Source organism: Pavona decussata, unplaced genomic scaffold (assembly GCF_977016875.1).
Source record: "Pavona decussata unplaced genomic scaffold, jaPavDecu1.1 SCAFFOLD_95, whole genome shotgun sequence".
In the NCBI taxonomy this organism is placed as follows: domain Eukaryota; kingdom Metazoa; phylum Cnidaria; class Anthozoa; order Scleractinia; family Agariciidae; genus Pavona; species Pavona decussata.
The window spans coordinates 1,407,499-1,423,447 of NW_028145512.1; the positions used below are offsets into that span (position 1 = coordinate 1,407,499).

A 15,949-nucleotide genomic window follows, 5' to 3' on the forward strand; every position below is an offset into this window, starting at 1 on the left:
ATTTTTTTTTCTTTTTGGGGTCGCGATGGGCCGAGAGATAAGACTTCGGGCCACGAGTTATTGTTCTCGGTCTCGTTTTTTGTACTCGGCTGGTACGAGTTAAGTTTTCCGTCGTGTTATCAAATTCTTTAAATTCTCGGTCGCGATCTTTGTTTTCGGGCCGTGAGGAGTGTTTACAATATGCGAGCCAGACGCGTGCGAGGCATGAACAAAACATGCGAGGCATGAACAACCCCAACGTAAACTGCTCACCGTTAAGCTAACCGGGGAGCTATTAAAGTTAACGTAAGTGCTATTTAGGCTAACTGGATTGCTCTTTAGGCTAACCGGAGTGTCTTTAAGGCTAACCTGAGTGCCTCAAGGTTAGTTTTGTTTAAGGTGATTCCGTTGAATTGCATTGCGCATCCTTGCTGCGCATAATTTTTCGCGTCATTTAGCGCGCGCACGAGCGCGCGCACGCACAACATTACGGGATTTCCTTGAGGTTAAGCTCTGCAGGAAAATAAATGGTCCTTTTCTTCTAAACGAGCACGGTTACCCCCATTTTTTAATGCATCAATTTAAATGTCATATGGTTGACCACTATATATCGCGATTTAAAGAAAAGTTAAATACTCTACTTTGAGATATTTTTTTTTGAATGCTTTAAAAAGCACGTATTTAGGTAGTGCTGCTTACGTGCACACGCAGCAAAATCTTTAATTTCTTTCATAATCTTAATTCCAGTTCAATGAAAATAGTTTGTTGTGTAAGATTAAAGTAAATTTTGTTGAACTGCTTCGATATTTTAGTGCAAGAAATTAATTTTTCTAGAAATGATAGTCCTTTCTTCTGATTACTAGCGTTCCTAATATAAACCTCGTGGGTCATCTATTTACTATAATAGCCATCCAGGTTGCACAAAAACGAGCACGGTGACCCCCATTTTTTTATTGCATTTTTGTAATGCTCATAACATAGTCATGAACTGGACCAAGTCTTAGAAAATTTTTAATAGTCCTTCTTTTTCAGCGGAATCACCTTAACCGAAAATTTGGCAACTAAATCAGTCTATGACCTCGCGGGCCAAGATAGATAAAGATGTCTCACGTTTACTATAGAAAAACAATCAATGTAGAAACGGTTTCTGTCTTCAAATGGAAGGTGAATAACAAATGCTTTCCCCTGAATTTCATTTAAAAATATAAACAGCGAAACATTGAAAAACATACAAGGGTGATAAACGTACGCGTGATGCGTAACGTAACTCTAGATCGGGGGGGGGGGGGGGGAGGGGGTACTCAACAGATGCTTGGGTAGGGAGGTGCGGCCCAGGCGTTCAAACCCTGACCCTGTTTAAGACACAATTCTCCTATTTCCCTATCCCGTTTAAGACACCCTGCTAAGACTAGAATGAAATAAGAATACACTAGTTTCTTACTGTATTTTAATGCATTGGCAATCACAATCTGTGATTAGGTCATGTAGGGATACCCTGTTTAATTTAAGACAGAAAGTGATGAAATAGATACCCCGTTCAAGACAAAATACCCTGAAAACCATACCCTATCGGGAGTACCCCCCGGGTCTCGATCATACCGAAAATTACGTTCCATCATTGACACGGCGTCACATACATATTAGGACCGTACAAATGGTTTCTGTGAGTGTCTCTAAACGAAAGGTGAAAACGTAAGGATTAAAGCCCGGGGATTACAGTAAAAAGCATTCGTATGACAAATGTCGTTTTCCCCTGTATTTCATTCTGACTGCAAGAAATGCAATTCCCTCTGGTGGTTAGCTATTGCCTCACTATATCTCTGTATCGATCTATTTGGTATCCTGCGAGCAAGCTCTCTTGGGGGTGGGGGGCAGGAGTGGGAAAGAGGATCCACCCCCAAGAGAGCTTGCTCGCAGGCTATCTGTTTGGGGGTATTGGCGATGCTGGAGGTTATCACTGTTAAAAGATTGTGAGCTTTACGCATCACACAGTCAAATATGGCCCGAGTATAAGCTGGAAACAGCTTCTTGTTATATAAACACCAATGAACTACCAGGTGAGCTTTCACGTGAAAACATGATATCTTCACACGTGAGAATAACATGTTATCTTCACACGTGAAAAGTCCACCGCTGCTATGGTTACATAATAAATCAATGATTTGGTATTTCATTGGTGTTTTACGTTTATATAATAAGCAGAACATTACATGGCCGCTTGGAGATACTCTCTTCTCGTGTTAAAAAATATCTCAATCGTTCGCTGCACTCATTCGTGAAATATTTTTCAACGTTCAAAGAGAAGTTTCGTGTCTCCGCGCGGTCATGTAATATCCTCTATGTATGAAAAAAAGAAAAAAACACTTTCTAACGCAGAGGGAAGATTCACTGTTTTTTGTTTCTATAAAGATAAAAGATGGGGTTGAATAGGTCTACGGATCGGCGGATTTGGTAAATATTTTAGCCCGGATTTTGGATTCAGAGCGAAATTTTAACGGATCTGCGGATCCTATGATCACAGTTTTCGCGGTTTTATCCAGTTTTGGGGCCCGGATTTTGGATTTTGGTTGTTAGGAAGTTCAAGTTTGTTCTTTTTTTCTCGTATCTGCAAGATTTTGTTTCGATACAGACGTTGGTTACATAAATATTTCATTGATAGTCATCCTCAACGCTAATACACAATATCACGCAAGGCAACTCCAACAACTGAAGTCGCTATGTATTTCGCGTATCATCTAACGCGGCAAACAATTTGCGGATTCCGATTTAGTTGTTTTTTTGAAAGGATCGACGGATTCAGCCATTTATTTTAGCGGATTGGCGGATTTACATACCCCTATTCACCCCCCTCATAAACGCAATGGAACCCCGAATGGAACTACATGTAAAACTCGCCGGAATCGCGCTAAATCATCCCCCAAAATCACATTGGAGAACGAAAAACAGACAAGGTAAGGGAGTTCAGGTAGGGATTTTTTTTATTGAAAACTTGTTGGCATTTTTAAATTGAAGTAGGAATCGTTTTTTCCCATACAAATCCTTATAATTTCGCCGTTACGCAATGGTCACCGTGACGCTCAAATTACAACACTCACACAAAGGTCACAGTCTGTATCAGTCTCATAACGCTTGGGGTACCTGTGCTGTAGGCTTTCACCCGTAGTGAGATCGGATCATGTAGCTTCACGCGTGAAATGGTCGTCTACGGGGATTGAAAACAACTCCCTGCTACAGCTTTACACCTAGAGCACTTTGGAATAGTTTATCACTGTGACCGTCCCTTTGTTCCCGTTTGAACATACCGTAATTCCATCACCAGCTCTCTCACGGTCGCCTCGACCTGGGAACGAGGTGTGTAGGAACGCCTGTCATATTTTGAAGTGGTGAACGAAGCGAGTCGCAGTTGTGGTGCGATTTTTCGCTCAAATCGTCGTCCTAAAAAGGAGTCATGATGCACAGTAGAGCGCTTAGTAAGTTTAGTACCTACATGTTATTGTAATATTACAGTATTGCTTTTAAAAGCATTGATAATTCAACAACGAAATGAACAAGGTTGTCACTCCTGGGTTTTGGATCGGAAGTCCCGATGCGATGTCGTACGAGTTGTTTCGCTAACGTTTCAGGTCAGTTCGCTAACGTCTTCACGTGTCCTTGCGCTTAAGTTAGGATCAAATGAAACAAAAATTTGTCTTTTTTATCAGTACTAGATAGAAAGTATTTTTGGAACTTTTAATAGAGCTCGAGTAAAACGTGGAAGGTTCTTAGAGCTTGAGTATAATGTCGAAGGTTCAAATACATGTTGATTTTACAGTATTGCTTGAAACTTTTGGACCATTTGCACGCGGTAAAACCTCGTCTTTGCCGAACGTTATTGCCGCGAATTCACCGCGGTGGGACGAAAACCGCAACCGCGGCAAAGACGAAAGCAACCGAAAGCCACGGTGAATTAGACGCGGCAATGCCTCGGTAAAAATACAATAATGACTAATTACAATTGTATGGGTATTGTCAAACATTATCTCACCTTTCATCCTAAAGAAGCCCTTAACAAAAGAATTTGTAAAGACTCTTCGAATCGGAAACCGAACGACCGATAACAATTCGTTTGGCAGACTGACGAAAGTTTCTTTTTCTGCATTTGGAACATGTTCAGTCTTTGTCACGCTACAGGTAATAATCACAGAGCAAAAGACATAGTTTCAGTTTAATTCTTGCTGTTTACGCCACACAGTCAAGAAAGATATTCTATTCGTTTGATAAACCTCCTGATAACCCTTCCTCCTGATGTAAAGTGCGCAACAAAGTAGATAAGAAGATATAACACGTCGATCGAAATAGTGGCGTTGAATTCAAAATATGCAATCGGATTTCAGTACAGACGCAGAGAAAAACAAGTGAAAATCCCTCCAAATATATTGCCAATGTAATCTGGATTCGAAAAACTATAACTTCGTAATAGATTTGATTCGGTACCGGGTGTGAGCGATAAGATCAATTCACTTGGAACAAACACAAACGCGGAAAATTACCGCAAGGCTTAACGTATTTCTATTAATATTTACTTTGGATAAAACGAAAACAGCAACCTTAGTAAAAGTGACAAGCTCCTTCCGATGTTTTAAACCATTGAGAGAAGCTGTCGCTTGGACGTAGAAAGGACCATGCCATGATGAAAACACCGGGAAAATTTCAGTCACGTGCTAGGCAACCAAATTCCTTCACGTGTATCAAGTTTCATTCAGCAACAACACAACGCGGAAAAAAAGTTAATTTACGGCGGTTCTTGGAGGAAAACTAATGGACGCTTGCAGTTTGTTATTCAGCCACAACGGGAGTGCTAGTGCCTTTTCACTTGTGCCCAACTAGTCCCATTGTAATTCCTTCAAAAAGACCTGGAAGCCCTCTCTTCTTTTGGCGACTAGCATTCGAGCTTTACTTTGCTTCTCGTATCGAAAGGAATTGTGCGAGTGAAGTTAAGTGAATTGTTTTGTGCGTTAAGCAAATAACTTTTGGCATAATTCGAAATATTATTACATTTACCAGTTCAATTCATGAGTTCGCTCACAGAGCGCTTTGATTATTTCCCTTGAGAGCGAGTGCGCTTCCGTGAAATTTATCACACCTAAAACCCGACAGTTCGCTTATTGTCCTCGAAGAACATGAAAATAAAGCAAACAATAGCCTATTCAAACCCAACTGCGTCCTGCCCTTCACCGTGGCTTAAGTCAACCGGAAAACACCTAGGCTAAACCAGGGTTTTTGTTGCGGTTAGACGGGGTTTTGCCGAGGTGAAACCGCAGATCAAAACCATGATTTAACCGAGGCAAAATCGCGGTAAATGGTCCAATAGTTTCAGGCGGTACTGTATGCGTGATTAATAGCTTACTTACATATCAGCTGACTTGCGATCGTGGCTACTTGCGTCAATGCAATTGAGCTACAATCAATTACTTTACGCAAAGTGCAGTTGGTGGAAATTCTAAGTTTTAGTTTCTTGTTCACACAGCAGGTAAGGTTTAAGGTGACCGAACACAGTTTTCTAGTATACAGGTGTTAGTAAACGTTATTTGCAAACCACGTACCTCTGTGTGCCTGAAATAAGCATGGTGTAAGATTAACTAAGAAGGAATGTATTTTGATACTTGTTGTTGAAGTAGGAGCCATTGCCATGGCAATGGGGCGGGCCATTAACCGTCCACGATTAATAGGTTTCCTTTATTTAAAGAAAATACACTTGTTAGATTTTGTCCATTTTTTGGTCTCGAGGAATACTCACAAAATACTGACATGGTGATGCTGCTTTCATGTAATTTTGACGGAGAGATCTCCAGTAAATATTGTTTTTGCCCTTTAATGTTTTGTGAAGATATCCTCTGTTAGATTTTGGATTCTGTTTGTAGGTGACTTGTGCTCTTATAGAACTACTGTTTCTTAACCCATAACGCACCGTGCCGACCAAAACCGGTTATGATTTCTCGCACTATCGCGGACCGAACTCAATTTGGTTAGTCACCGATTTTCGCGTTTCCAAAGGAAAACACACCTTTTCGAAATGGTAAATGGAAAGAAGAACTACTAAGGAATACTCAACAGTTTTGACAGCAGAAATCAGAGAAATAACGGCAAAGAAATTGAGCTTTGAGTATAAACTGTTGTTTTATCCAAGCGACGAGCGAGCGGACATCTCAAATTTTTCAGGCCACAGACTTTCTGCGAAATTTTCAAGTACTTCTGGGAATTCAACAGCCAAAAAATTACAGGTTTGATTGTAAATTTGTACTGAAATACCATTCTAGATAATTGACCGATTCTTTGTATTCTGAACAGTTTTTGTGGAATTTTTGAAAAACGTGTGCCGCACGGGTTGATATATTCACTCTGAAATGGACTTGTAGTTCCTTCAAATTGCTTGCGCCTCTGTCGTCTTGCATTTAGAATTATACGCGTTTCTTTCTTAGGCGTAAACAGACTTTTCTGAATAAATTTTTCATTTAGGAATGCTTTTGTGTGTTTTTCTTTCTATTTTATTGACAAAACGTGACAACTGCGTAATCTTGCGTAAACAAACATTATGCTCTCAAGACGGATCAAATTTCGCCCATGTGACACAGGATCAAATTTCATTGAAATTTTGGAAATTTTTACCTTCAAGTTTGGATTTTGGAAAATTTTTAATTGGCAAGTAGTGTATTTTATTCCATAATTAGTAATTTTAACTATTTTAGACCAAAGGGGTGTTGTTGTTTTTTTTGCCCTGTAAGTTCTGTATTTTTACTGCACATGGGGTCATAAACAACCACTTTGCCAATTTTGCTGAAAACGGCTGGGGCTTAATGGGTTAAAATTTCATGAAATTCTAAAGTGCAGTCCCTTGAAAACAGTTCTTTTCCTCTAAAACAACCAGTCACAAATTTTTGGTCAAATGCGCATGGGTGGCTTTTAATTATTGGGATGTTTACGGCAAAGAAGAAAAGCATGCAAAAAAGCTTAGCTCTTTATGAACTCACTTTCTTTGCGCGGTGATAAAACAAAATAGTTTCACAAACGAAAAACTGAGTTATTTTAAGAACAAAACTTAACTTTGTGATCCAAACTTTTCTTCCTTATTGTAAATATGTAATTTGTGTTATATCAATATGAGACATTAGCAAACTGGCCATTAGTGAAACAACCGGTTACCATGTGTACATGTTTCAGCTAGCAGAACTGATTTCTATATTGTAGGTAGACATTGAAGATTCTCTAATTGTCAGAAGTTATGCTTATATATAGAAACCTGGAATGCTACTGCTGAAAGAATAAACATGCAATATCTTTTCTGTTACTTCAGTAGAGTACTAATAATTAATAGCCTGTTAATCTTTTATTTTAAATGTTTGTCTTTTGAATGTCTGATGGCTTTTCAGTTGAAACAAATTGTTCACCTTTTACAAAGGCTAGTGCTTGTTTACTATTATATCATCCTTGGTTTTCAAGAGCTTTAATTTCTTGTACAATGTTGTAGCTATATTGAGGTGTCCGAAGAGGTTACCGTTTGCACATCGATGTTTCCTAGCCACAAAATCGGAAGCTACAACTAAGGTGAATATAATTATCTACCTGTAATGTAGATCCCTACTATCTTGAATCCCCTATTACTTTAAGCAGGCACTAGTTTTTCTTGAATTTATGAGGTATTTACTTCCTAAAAATCTTACCCTTACTATTTGAAACAAAGCATGACTTCCTGTTGTCAAAAGCAACACTCCTTGTTGTATGAAGTTTCTGTGTATCTATTGACATGAGCAATTCATACTATAAAGCGCAATGGACCGTTTGCAGCTAACGGTCACATGGTACGAAATCCACCATGTTGGGATGCAAGCTATGCACTGGGACATCCAAAACAAAGAAAATTCAAATTTGATTGGATGAAGTCGCTTTGTTTTGGCTGTCCCAGTACGTACATTGAGTCACAGCATTGTAGAACTTAATTTTTAATACTTAATCTTTTAACATATATAACTGGCAGTACTTGTCAGTAACTTAGAACTATACTCAATTATAAGTCAACTTCACCATAAAAATGCATTTACGTAAACCACCAGGAGGAGCATTTTTTGTTTAAGAACTATTTTCGACACGATGTGGTATATTAACTTGAAGAAAAGACATTTAGTGATAACTTTTTCCTATAAAATTATGCATCATGTTTATTGAATGAAAACAACAACAACAGTAATTAATCAGTTTGCTGGGCCATCCATGGAACCCTGACAACTCATTCAGATGTGTAAGCTCCAGTCTATTGGGCCCCTGTTGATAGCAAGGGTTACCCTGTATAAATAAAGGTGTCTTATCTTATCTTATTGTCTGTTTGTCATGCAGCAAAAGAGCCAGTTTGAGTTGGTTGAAGCGAGAGGTTGGACGAAGGTAGTAATGTCCACGCCACCAGACTCTTCCATGGCACACTGTGTTAGTGCAGACTTACAGATGAGTGGAGGCATTACTCCAGCATTTAAAAAACTGTGTACTGGTTTTGAGGAGCTAAAGAAACAAGGTTCAGTGACCTTTCTATGTATGCATGCAATTTGAAAGCAAATAATTATATAAAAATGGTTACATGTATGTAGGTTATATGAACTACAGGTGAAAGATTTACTAGCGTGAAAAAGATCTATAATAATAATTATTATTGATCTTGATGAACTAGGTACTTGGGGAGAAAGCCAGTAAAAATAGTATTATGGTATCATAAGGTCACAAGTTTAAGTTTTGTTCTGACACTTCAGCTGCTGTAGTTGCTAAAATCACTGGCTGTAAGCTAAGGGTCTCGCACTCATAAGCCTTGGCTAAATTAGCACACATTGCTGCAGAAATAATGTTTGGTCTAACTGGGAAATTTATACTTCAAAAGCATAAGGAATTTACAGTACTTTTGACTTGATGAAAAACCATTTTGTTGGTGAGAAAGTTTTTCTTGCAAAGCTAAATGGGGTACGATTTTGCTTCTGCGAGAGTGTTTTAGGCTTGATTATCTTCCTCTGTTCAGGGAAATGAGACTGCTCTCTCAGTAAAGAATAATGGGCGAGAGAGGGGTGTAAATTGGCAATATCGGGTTTGGCCAGGGGGGACTTCCTCCTTTTATCTGAGAAAATAAGGCTAGGAGGGCTGAAATGTTTCAAATTCTGAAAACATTTAATCAACCCCCCGTGGCTATGTGGTGAGGAAATCTTGGACCAAAATTAATGGTCACAACAACTTGGAGGGTTGATTTTCAGCCTGCCCCTGCCCCTACCCCACCCTTGTGCCTTGCTCCTCAGCCCCACCCTCACGTGAAGTTCTGTATCCACCACTACACCCCACCCACCCAGCTCATGGGGGACTATGTTCCTTTCACTTTCCAAACAGCATATGTGCTGTTTAAAATTCCTTACTAGATTAGTATGAGTAATATCCAGAGCAAACTTTACAAGACTTACTTCCTTTCACTTTTAGAAAGAAGAGTTGGTCAGATTGCAATGACGGAAAGGAATGAAACAAATTTTATTTATCACTTGGTAAGTTATGGGGTTGTGTGTGTAAGGAATAAATGATACAATGTTATAATGATAATAATATAATATTTATACAGCACTGTTTCCCAGCAGTGCTTTTCAGTAATCAATTAGTCAATACAAGCAAGGGAGTGAACACTTTTGGGAACCTAACAAGACAATCAGACATAATAATCTATCTTGACTTTTTGGCACAAAATATAAAATTTTATGGGCTTCAGAGCAAATATTATCCATATTAAACTAACTTTTCAAAGTATTGAAATTAAGTAGAAATTAAGCTACAGTGAAACCTCTATTAAGCGGACACCTTCGGGACCTTCCCAAGAGTCCGCTTAATAGAGGTTTGTAAAAAATTGCGCAATGTTTGTTAACGATCAACATTCAACGGCTACTCTGTACTGTGATAAAGTTCCATTTCGTTAAAGAAGCTATCCAGAGTTCAAGTTCAATATCTTTCATTACCAATTTTAATTAGTGTTTTAAATCCAAAAACATAACAGCAAAACAGTAACGATAAGGGACCGTTCATTTTTTATGAGCATGGGGGGGCTGGTGGGATGTGGGGGGGGGGGGGGGGCACGAGAAAAAAATGGCACTAAAGGGGGGGGGGGCTACCAAAAAAAATTGAGTGAAAGAGGGGGGGGGGGGGTCACCAGCAATAATTGGCTAGTAGGGGAAATTGAAAGTGGCGCAACACAGAAACAGATGAAGAAATTGAATATTATTTCAATTTCCTAACCACTTTTAATTTGTTTTACATACTGAGGTCGAAATCTGCATTTTATATTAACAACAACTGAGGAAATGAAGCATATCTGTTGGAAAAGCAATAATGAATATAAACTGATTGAAGTAGACACCTATGTTTGTACAAGTTCAAATCAATATAAAAACGTAACAGTCTCACTATTGAATCATCCGTGGGGGAGTAGTTTTCTATTAAGTGGTTGTACTCAGAACTATATCAATAGATTGTTTAATGTTCTGTTTAATAGTACTCACTTTTATAAAGGCTGTTGATTGGTAAATTATTTGAACCCAGGAGTATCAGTAGACTCAGTAGTATGCCTAGTGTGAACATCCAGATTAGTTTTTTATAACAGAATTGTTGTTGGTGACTTCAGTTGACGGTAAATCTGAGCAGAGGCCATCTTCAGAAAAGCTTGTAACTGTCATTTTTAATAGCAGTACTTTAATATCCAGGCGCGTAGGAGGGGGGTTCGAGGGGTTTGAACGAACCCCCTTTGAAGATCAATACTGGCGGAAGAAAAAGCACAATGAGGAGGTTGAACAACTACATGAGGTGTACCATGCGAGAGAGTAGAATGTCCGCCCTGGTTCTAAATACATATCAAATATGATATGCCTGTCAATCTTGACGAGATAGTCAATTTGTTCGAAGGCCTACACCCGAGAATGATGCAGTTTACCAGCTTGGTGTAGGACTATCAGCAGATCGAATAGCTATCAGACCTTGGCAGGGCGCGGAATGTACATTGAACTTTCTTGTTTAAGTTGAAACAATTATGCCGCAGAAATGATGTATATAGCTTAAAAAGCTGCTGTAAAACAAATTTGTGATTCGCCTAAAATGGGTCTAAAAATGCAGGAAATGAGGTTTCTGGGAACCTAGATTTTCAAAAATTTCCGGGGGAGCATGCCATAGTAAGAGCGCCTCCAGCGCTCAGCAAGATTTGGGGCTCAACGAACACCCCTATCTAACCCTTACCTACGCGCCTGATATCTGTGTGTCCGCTGTTTTTTTCTGTTTAATATGACTCGTAATCGTTGATTGGTATGCTTCGATCCGTATTTTGTTAGTCAGATCTGTACGTGTATTAATTGTTTCTACCCGAAGGGGAGTTATTTCACGTTAACCATTTGCTTGATTAATTTTTCTAGTTCATTTGAGAATCTAAATGGAAATTTAGGGTTTGTCGTTGTCGTAAACGTGTTGCTATCTATAAAACGTTTTTTTAAACAAGAGAAATCTTTACCTAAGCAGAGAACGGTAACTTTTTAATAGTACTGTAAAGAAATCACAGTAACAATTACGTTTATCTTTGATATAAACAGTACATAAGCGTTTTGTTAAAGTTAGGAGTATGATTTGTTTCTGGTTGGGCGGGAGGGGGGGGGGGGTCATCAGTAAAAAATTGTTTCTGCTGGGGGGGGGGCCATGTGGAAAAAAATGCATGCTAGGGGGGGGGGGGGGTCATACAGTTTCGTAGTGGTAAATAACCAAATCCGACCAGCCCCCCCATGCTCATAAAAAATGAACGGTCCCTAATACGCGCGGTACATGGGCTCTTTCAGTGTTTGTACAAATTAGTTATTTCTTAAAGTGATGTTGGTGGCTATGTTGGTGTCCACCAACATGGCGTCCCATACCAAACTCTGTAATTTTCCGTGGTACATTTTCTCGAATAACTCGATTATGAGATGTCGCACAGCCCCGTGGCTTTCACACGTTGTTTATGTATCACTCTTCTACAACATATAAATTTCTTGACTTTATCTATTGAATGGCTGAGGATTTCATTTTTTTTTACTTGCGTGACGATGTGTGAGGTGAAAACCACCAATTGATTTGTCTTTATTAACCGACTACTGTACTTTCAAGGACGTAATCCAATACTATACTATATATTGTCAATTCAGTCCGGCGTCCGCTTAATAGAGGTTTTTAACAATAGAAATTAGCCAAATACAATTTATTTTAGCGTCCGCGTCCGCTTAATAGAGGTGTCCGCTGAATAGGGGTTCGTTATAAAGGGAAATATAAGACGTTAATTTCGGGACCCGGCTTAGTGTCCGCTTAATAGAGGGTGTCCGCTTAATTGGGGGTCCGCTTAATAGAAGTTTCACTGTAATTAGTAATCTGACTCACTAAAATCCTGCTTTGAGAAACCAGTCCTGTTCCATGATAAAAGTAATAACATCAAATTTCAGACATTCAATAAGAATTGACAAACTCGAACATGATAACAGTAAAGCACTAAATAACATATAAACTGCTTGTGTTCTATAGATGACCATAAATGATTTACTTTATTCATGGGATGAAAACACCCAAGGGTCCAATTACAAATTTTCTATCCAAGAGCATAGAGGCAACTTTAGGGGGATGCTGACAATTCGCGGAGAAAAAAGTCAAATCTCGCGGTATTTCCAGAGACAAATTCGCGGAGAAAACGGCCGATTTCGCGGGTATTTTCGGCGCAAATTTCGCCGAAAAGCAAAGAAGAAAGACTCCAGAAAAAAAAAAATATATTAGAAGGATATCAAATTCAGGGCAAGAAAGAAAACACAAAAGTTCATCCAACACAGTTCTGAAGAAAACTGTACTTGTTTCGAGCGCGCGACAAGAAAAACACCTCTTTTTTCAGTTGCAATTTAGAGCCGAACACAGTAACGCAATAAATTTCTTTTCTCTCCTCGCTCTCCTGTGTTGCTTTGTAGTTAACAAGGCAAGATTGTTCGTGATCGAAGGTTCAAATCCATTTGTGAAGTCAATACATTCTTGTGTCTTTCGATTGTGTCCTGCACGTACGATTAAACAGGTGTCTGCATTACTACAGACAGCAGTTTCCTTTCCTTTGCTTGCAGGTGACAAGACAAAATTGGTGGGATGCTGCTACGCCATCCTCAATGCGCTCCTGTTTACTGCATTTAAGGGAACACTGCCAAGAAAATGGAGTCGACAAGTTAGCAGTTCCCCGTCTGGGTACGGGAGAGGACCGGCTTGACTGGCCGGTTGTGAAAGGAATCATTGAAGACGTTTTCAAAGACACTGATATAACTATTACAGCTTACACAACGCGATAGAAAATTCCGGTTAAAAACTGTAGCTTTTTTCTCTTTCGATCATAATTTGAGGTCTACGAGACAATGAAGATGAAGAGTTTCCCGAAAAATGAAGGATTCGATGTTTGTTCATAGTGTTTCTCATGATTGAGGTACAGCAACAGCTCTCTCGGGGTGATCGGAGCCAGCTCGGGATCGAAAATACTTAGTATTTGAATCCTTTGACCGAGATACAATTTCCAGATGTTGTACCAATGTAAGTGTAACGCCTGACCGTATAGTTCAATGCCCAAGATTCAATATCCAGATTGTTCCGGTTTTGTTTGGAAGAATTTACTTTGCATTCATTCCTGTACAGGAGGTACTTAAAACTGGATCATTGGCTAATGCAATTCCAGGCATCGGGGCCGGGTTGTTCGAAAGGCGATTAACGCTAATCTACGATTAAAAGTTAATCAAGGTTTTCATCTCAAACTTTAAAAGTGATTTCAAAGCCTAATTTCAAGCTAAAGGTAAAGAAAAGTTTAAGTCAAAACTGAGAGCCAAAAATCATTTTGAAGAATCTTAATTGATTAGTAATTAAATTCGAATCAAAGTTCACGTTAATCCAGGATTAGCTTAATCGGGCTTTGAACAACTGGGCCCTGATTGGCTTAACCGCCATGCGATATCAGCCATTATAATCCATCAAATATTTTCGCTCGCGCGCGATTGGTCTAAACGCCTCACGTGACCGAATATACCCCAGCTAAAACTGGGGAATATCCGAGGATATTCCCCAAGTGATATTCCCCAATTTCAAAAACTTCAAGGAGCGTCAAGTTTGCAATTAAAATGAATGTCAAGATGGGGAACGGTTTGCTTTTGTGACAGAAGAAGGGATAAACCTGCTGATCGATAAACCAGTACCAGAAAACAACATACGCTCTAAACGTTTTTGACGGTAAGCTGTTCGTAAACGAAATGTTGAAATACTCAAGCTCGTATTTGCGACATTTTCTCTTGGTTTGAACTCTGTTTAACAGTCCTTGAATTAAAAATGTGGTAAAACTGAAAAGTATGAAAGGCGAAAAGTTTTAGCCCATCTCATTTAAGAGTATTTATGGTTTTCTTTCAGTCTGGCGAAATGAAAAAGCCATCAACAAGCTATTAAACGAGTTTAATTAATAAGCTCGAAGCTCGCTCACACGACGGCAAATACTACAGTTGTAATTCAATGAGAGCAATTCGTGCTGGCCTGGATATAAGGAATTTAAATAACGAAAACACAAATTTCAGTACCATTACTGACAGAGTTCAAGCCAGTAAATGATGCTATCAATGCTCACCTGGTCGAGATCGCTCGCGAACATGTCGAGATGTCGAAATTCTCTACGAAGAGAAGCAGCTTGTCCTACTCTCGAGCAACAAGTTTAATCCTCAGTGATTGTGAACGATTTCGTTGCTGGCTCCATTCAATGTCAAGTTAGCAAAGAAAGCGCTTTGATGGAATCCAGCAAAAACAACCGGTGGCGTCGTATTCGTCTGCAGGTTCAGCTTCGATTTCTTCACAGGTCGTTTTCGGCTAGCAAATTCCGCAATTGTATTTTCGATATAAAGTGCTGCTCCAATTGAACACGAGATAAAGGAAGAGAACGACAAAGCGCCGGCTGTTTCGTTGACGGCAGTTTACACTTTTTACGGAATGCGATACTTTACAGTTTTTCGCTTTCAGTGATCTCGAGAGGTAGTTAGATTCCCTGTAACCTTATCTGCCACTTGTATCTTGCTTTTGTCTTTCACGGAATTAAACAAGTTTACTTTCCTCTCAAATGTTTTACCTTTTCCCCAAACAAACGCTTTCGACCTGAAGCGAAATCTTACGTGGAGATTTTGGAAGCCAACTGACAAACTTTGACGTGATTGACATATGACAGAATGGCAGATCCTGCCGATTCCCGCGAGATTCCCGCATGTTGCGAAAAATATTTGAAGGATAATAAACACAATAGCCTCCATTTGACTTAAAAAATATGCTCAGATATTTGTCCTTGGACATTATCTGCTCCTCGAAGCTCACAGTTTTCCTTCAGCTTCGCTCTCGGAAAACTGTTCGCTTCTCGGAACAGATAATGTCCGCGGACAAATATCTGAGCATATTTTCGCACCAAATGGAGGCTATTGTTTATTTATACCATGCCTAAGAAATAGCGACTATTACAATATAGATCGTCTTCTGGTCTTCTCAGCCAAATGAAATCCGCAAGATCTGGTAATAATCCTTAATTATGCCACTCGCGCGTGTTGATATGGAATGGTCGTAGCATCTCGGCGCACGCCGCCTCGGCTGTCTATCCAACAACTTTTATCCAACGGTCGCTCGGGGAAAACTTGCGGTTGTGTAATGAATGTAGCTCTTTCAGTTGTCAGTGAGTTACAGCTATTTCAATTAACGTTGTCGGATTAAAATCAAGCTAAAAGACAAGACCGCAATGTCTTGTGGGATTATTTTTTATGAATAATCTCATCAAAATCATCCCTGCACGTGCTGGTCATTGTACTGCTAATTACAACCTGTTGTTTTCTCCAGGCATGACTGATTTTGATGAATTTATTCATAAAAATCCCACGTAAACTTTCGGTCT

The 15,949-nt window shown here is 39.3% G+C and overlaps 1 protein-coding gene across 2 annotated transcripts; it reads left to right on the forward strand.

The window, feature by feature from the left end:
* The first annotated feature begins 2,529 nt into the window (after nt 1-2,529).
* On the forward strand, nt 2,530-14,174 carry LOC146473032 (ADP-ribose glycohydrolase OARD1-like). 2 transcript variants are annotated; one of them, XM_085118764.1, is made up of 5 exons: nt 2,530-3,449; nt 7,484-7,560; nt 8,347-8,518; nt 9,457-9,518; nt 13,128-14,174. In XM_085118764.1, exons 1-5 carry the CDS (start codon nt 3,428-3,430, stop codon nt 13,344-13,346), a joined length of 552 nt encoding a protein of 183 aa, XP_084974890.1. In that variant the 5' UTR covers nt 2,530-3,427; the 3' UTR covers nt 13,347-14,174. The 2 variants fall into 2 exon arrangements, with proteins under 2 accessions (XP_084974890.1, XP_084974889.1); XM_085118763.1 differs by lacking the exon at nt 2,530-3,449 and adding an exon at nt 3,497-3,602.
* Nucleotides 14,175-15,949: the final 1,775 nt, after the last annotated feature.

Coding starts and splice junctions, on each gene's coding strand:
- LOC146473032 (XM_085118763.1), top strand. CDS start 3,566: ATGCGATGTCGTACGAGTTGTTTCGCTAACGTTTCAG. Junction 8,519..9,456: donor TGAGGAGCTAAAGAAACAAG/GTTCAGTGACCT, acceptor TTTCACTTTTAG/AAAGAAGAGTTGGTCAGATT. Junction 9,519..13,127: donor CAAATTTTATTTATCACTTG/GTAAGTTATGGG, acceptor CTTTGCTTGCAG/GTGACAAGACAAAATTGGTG.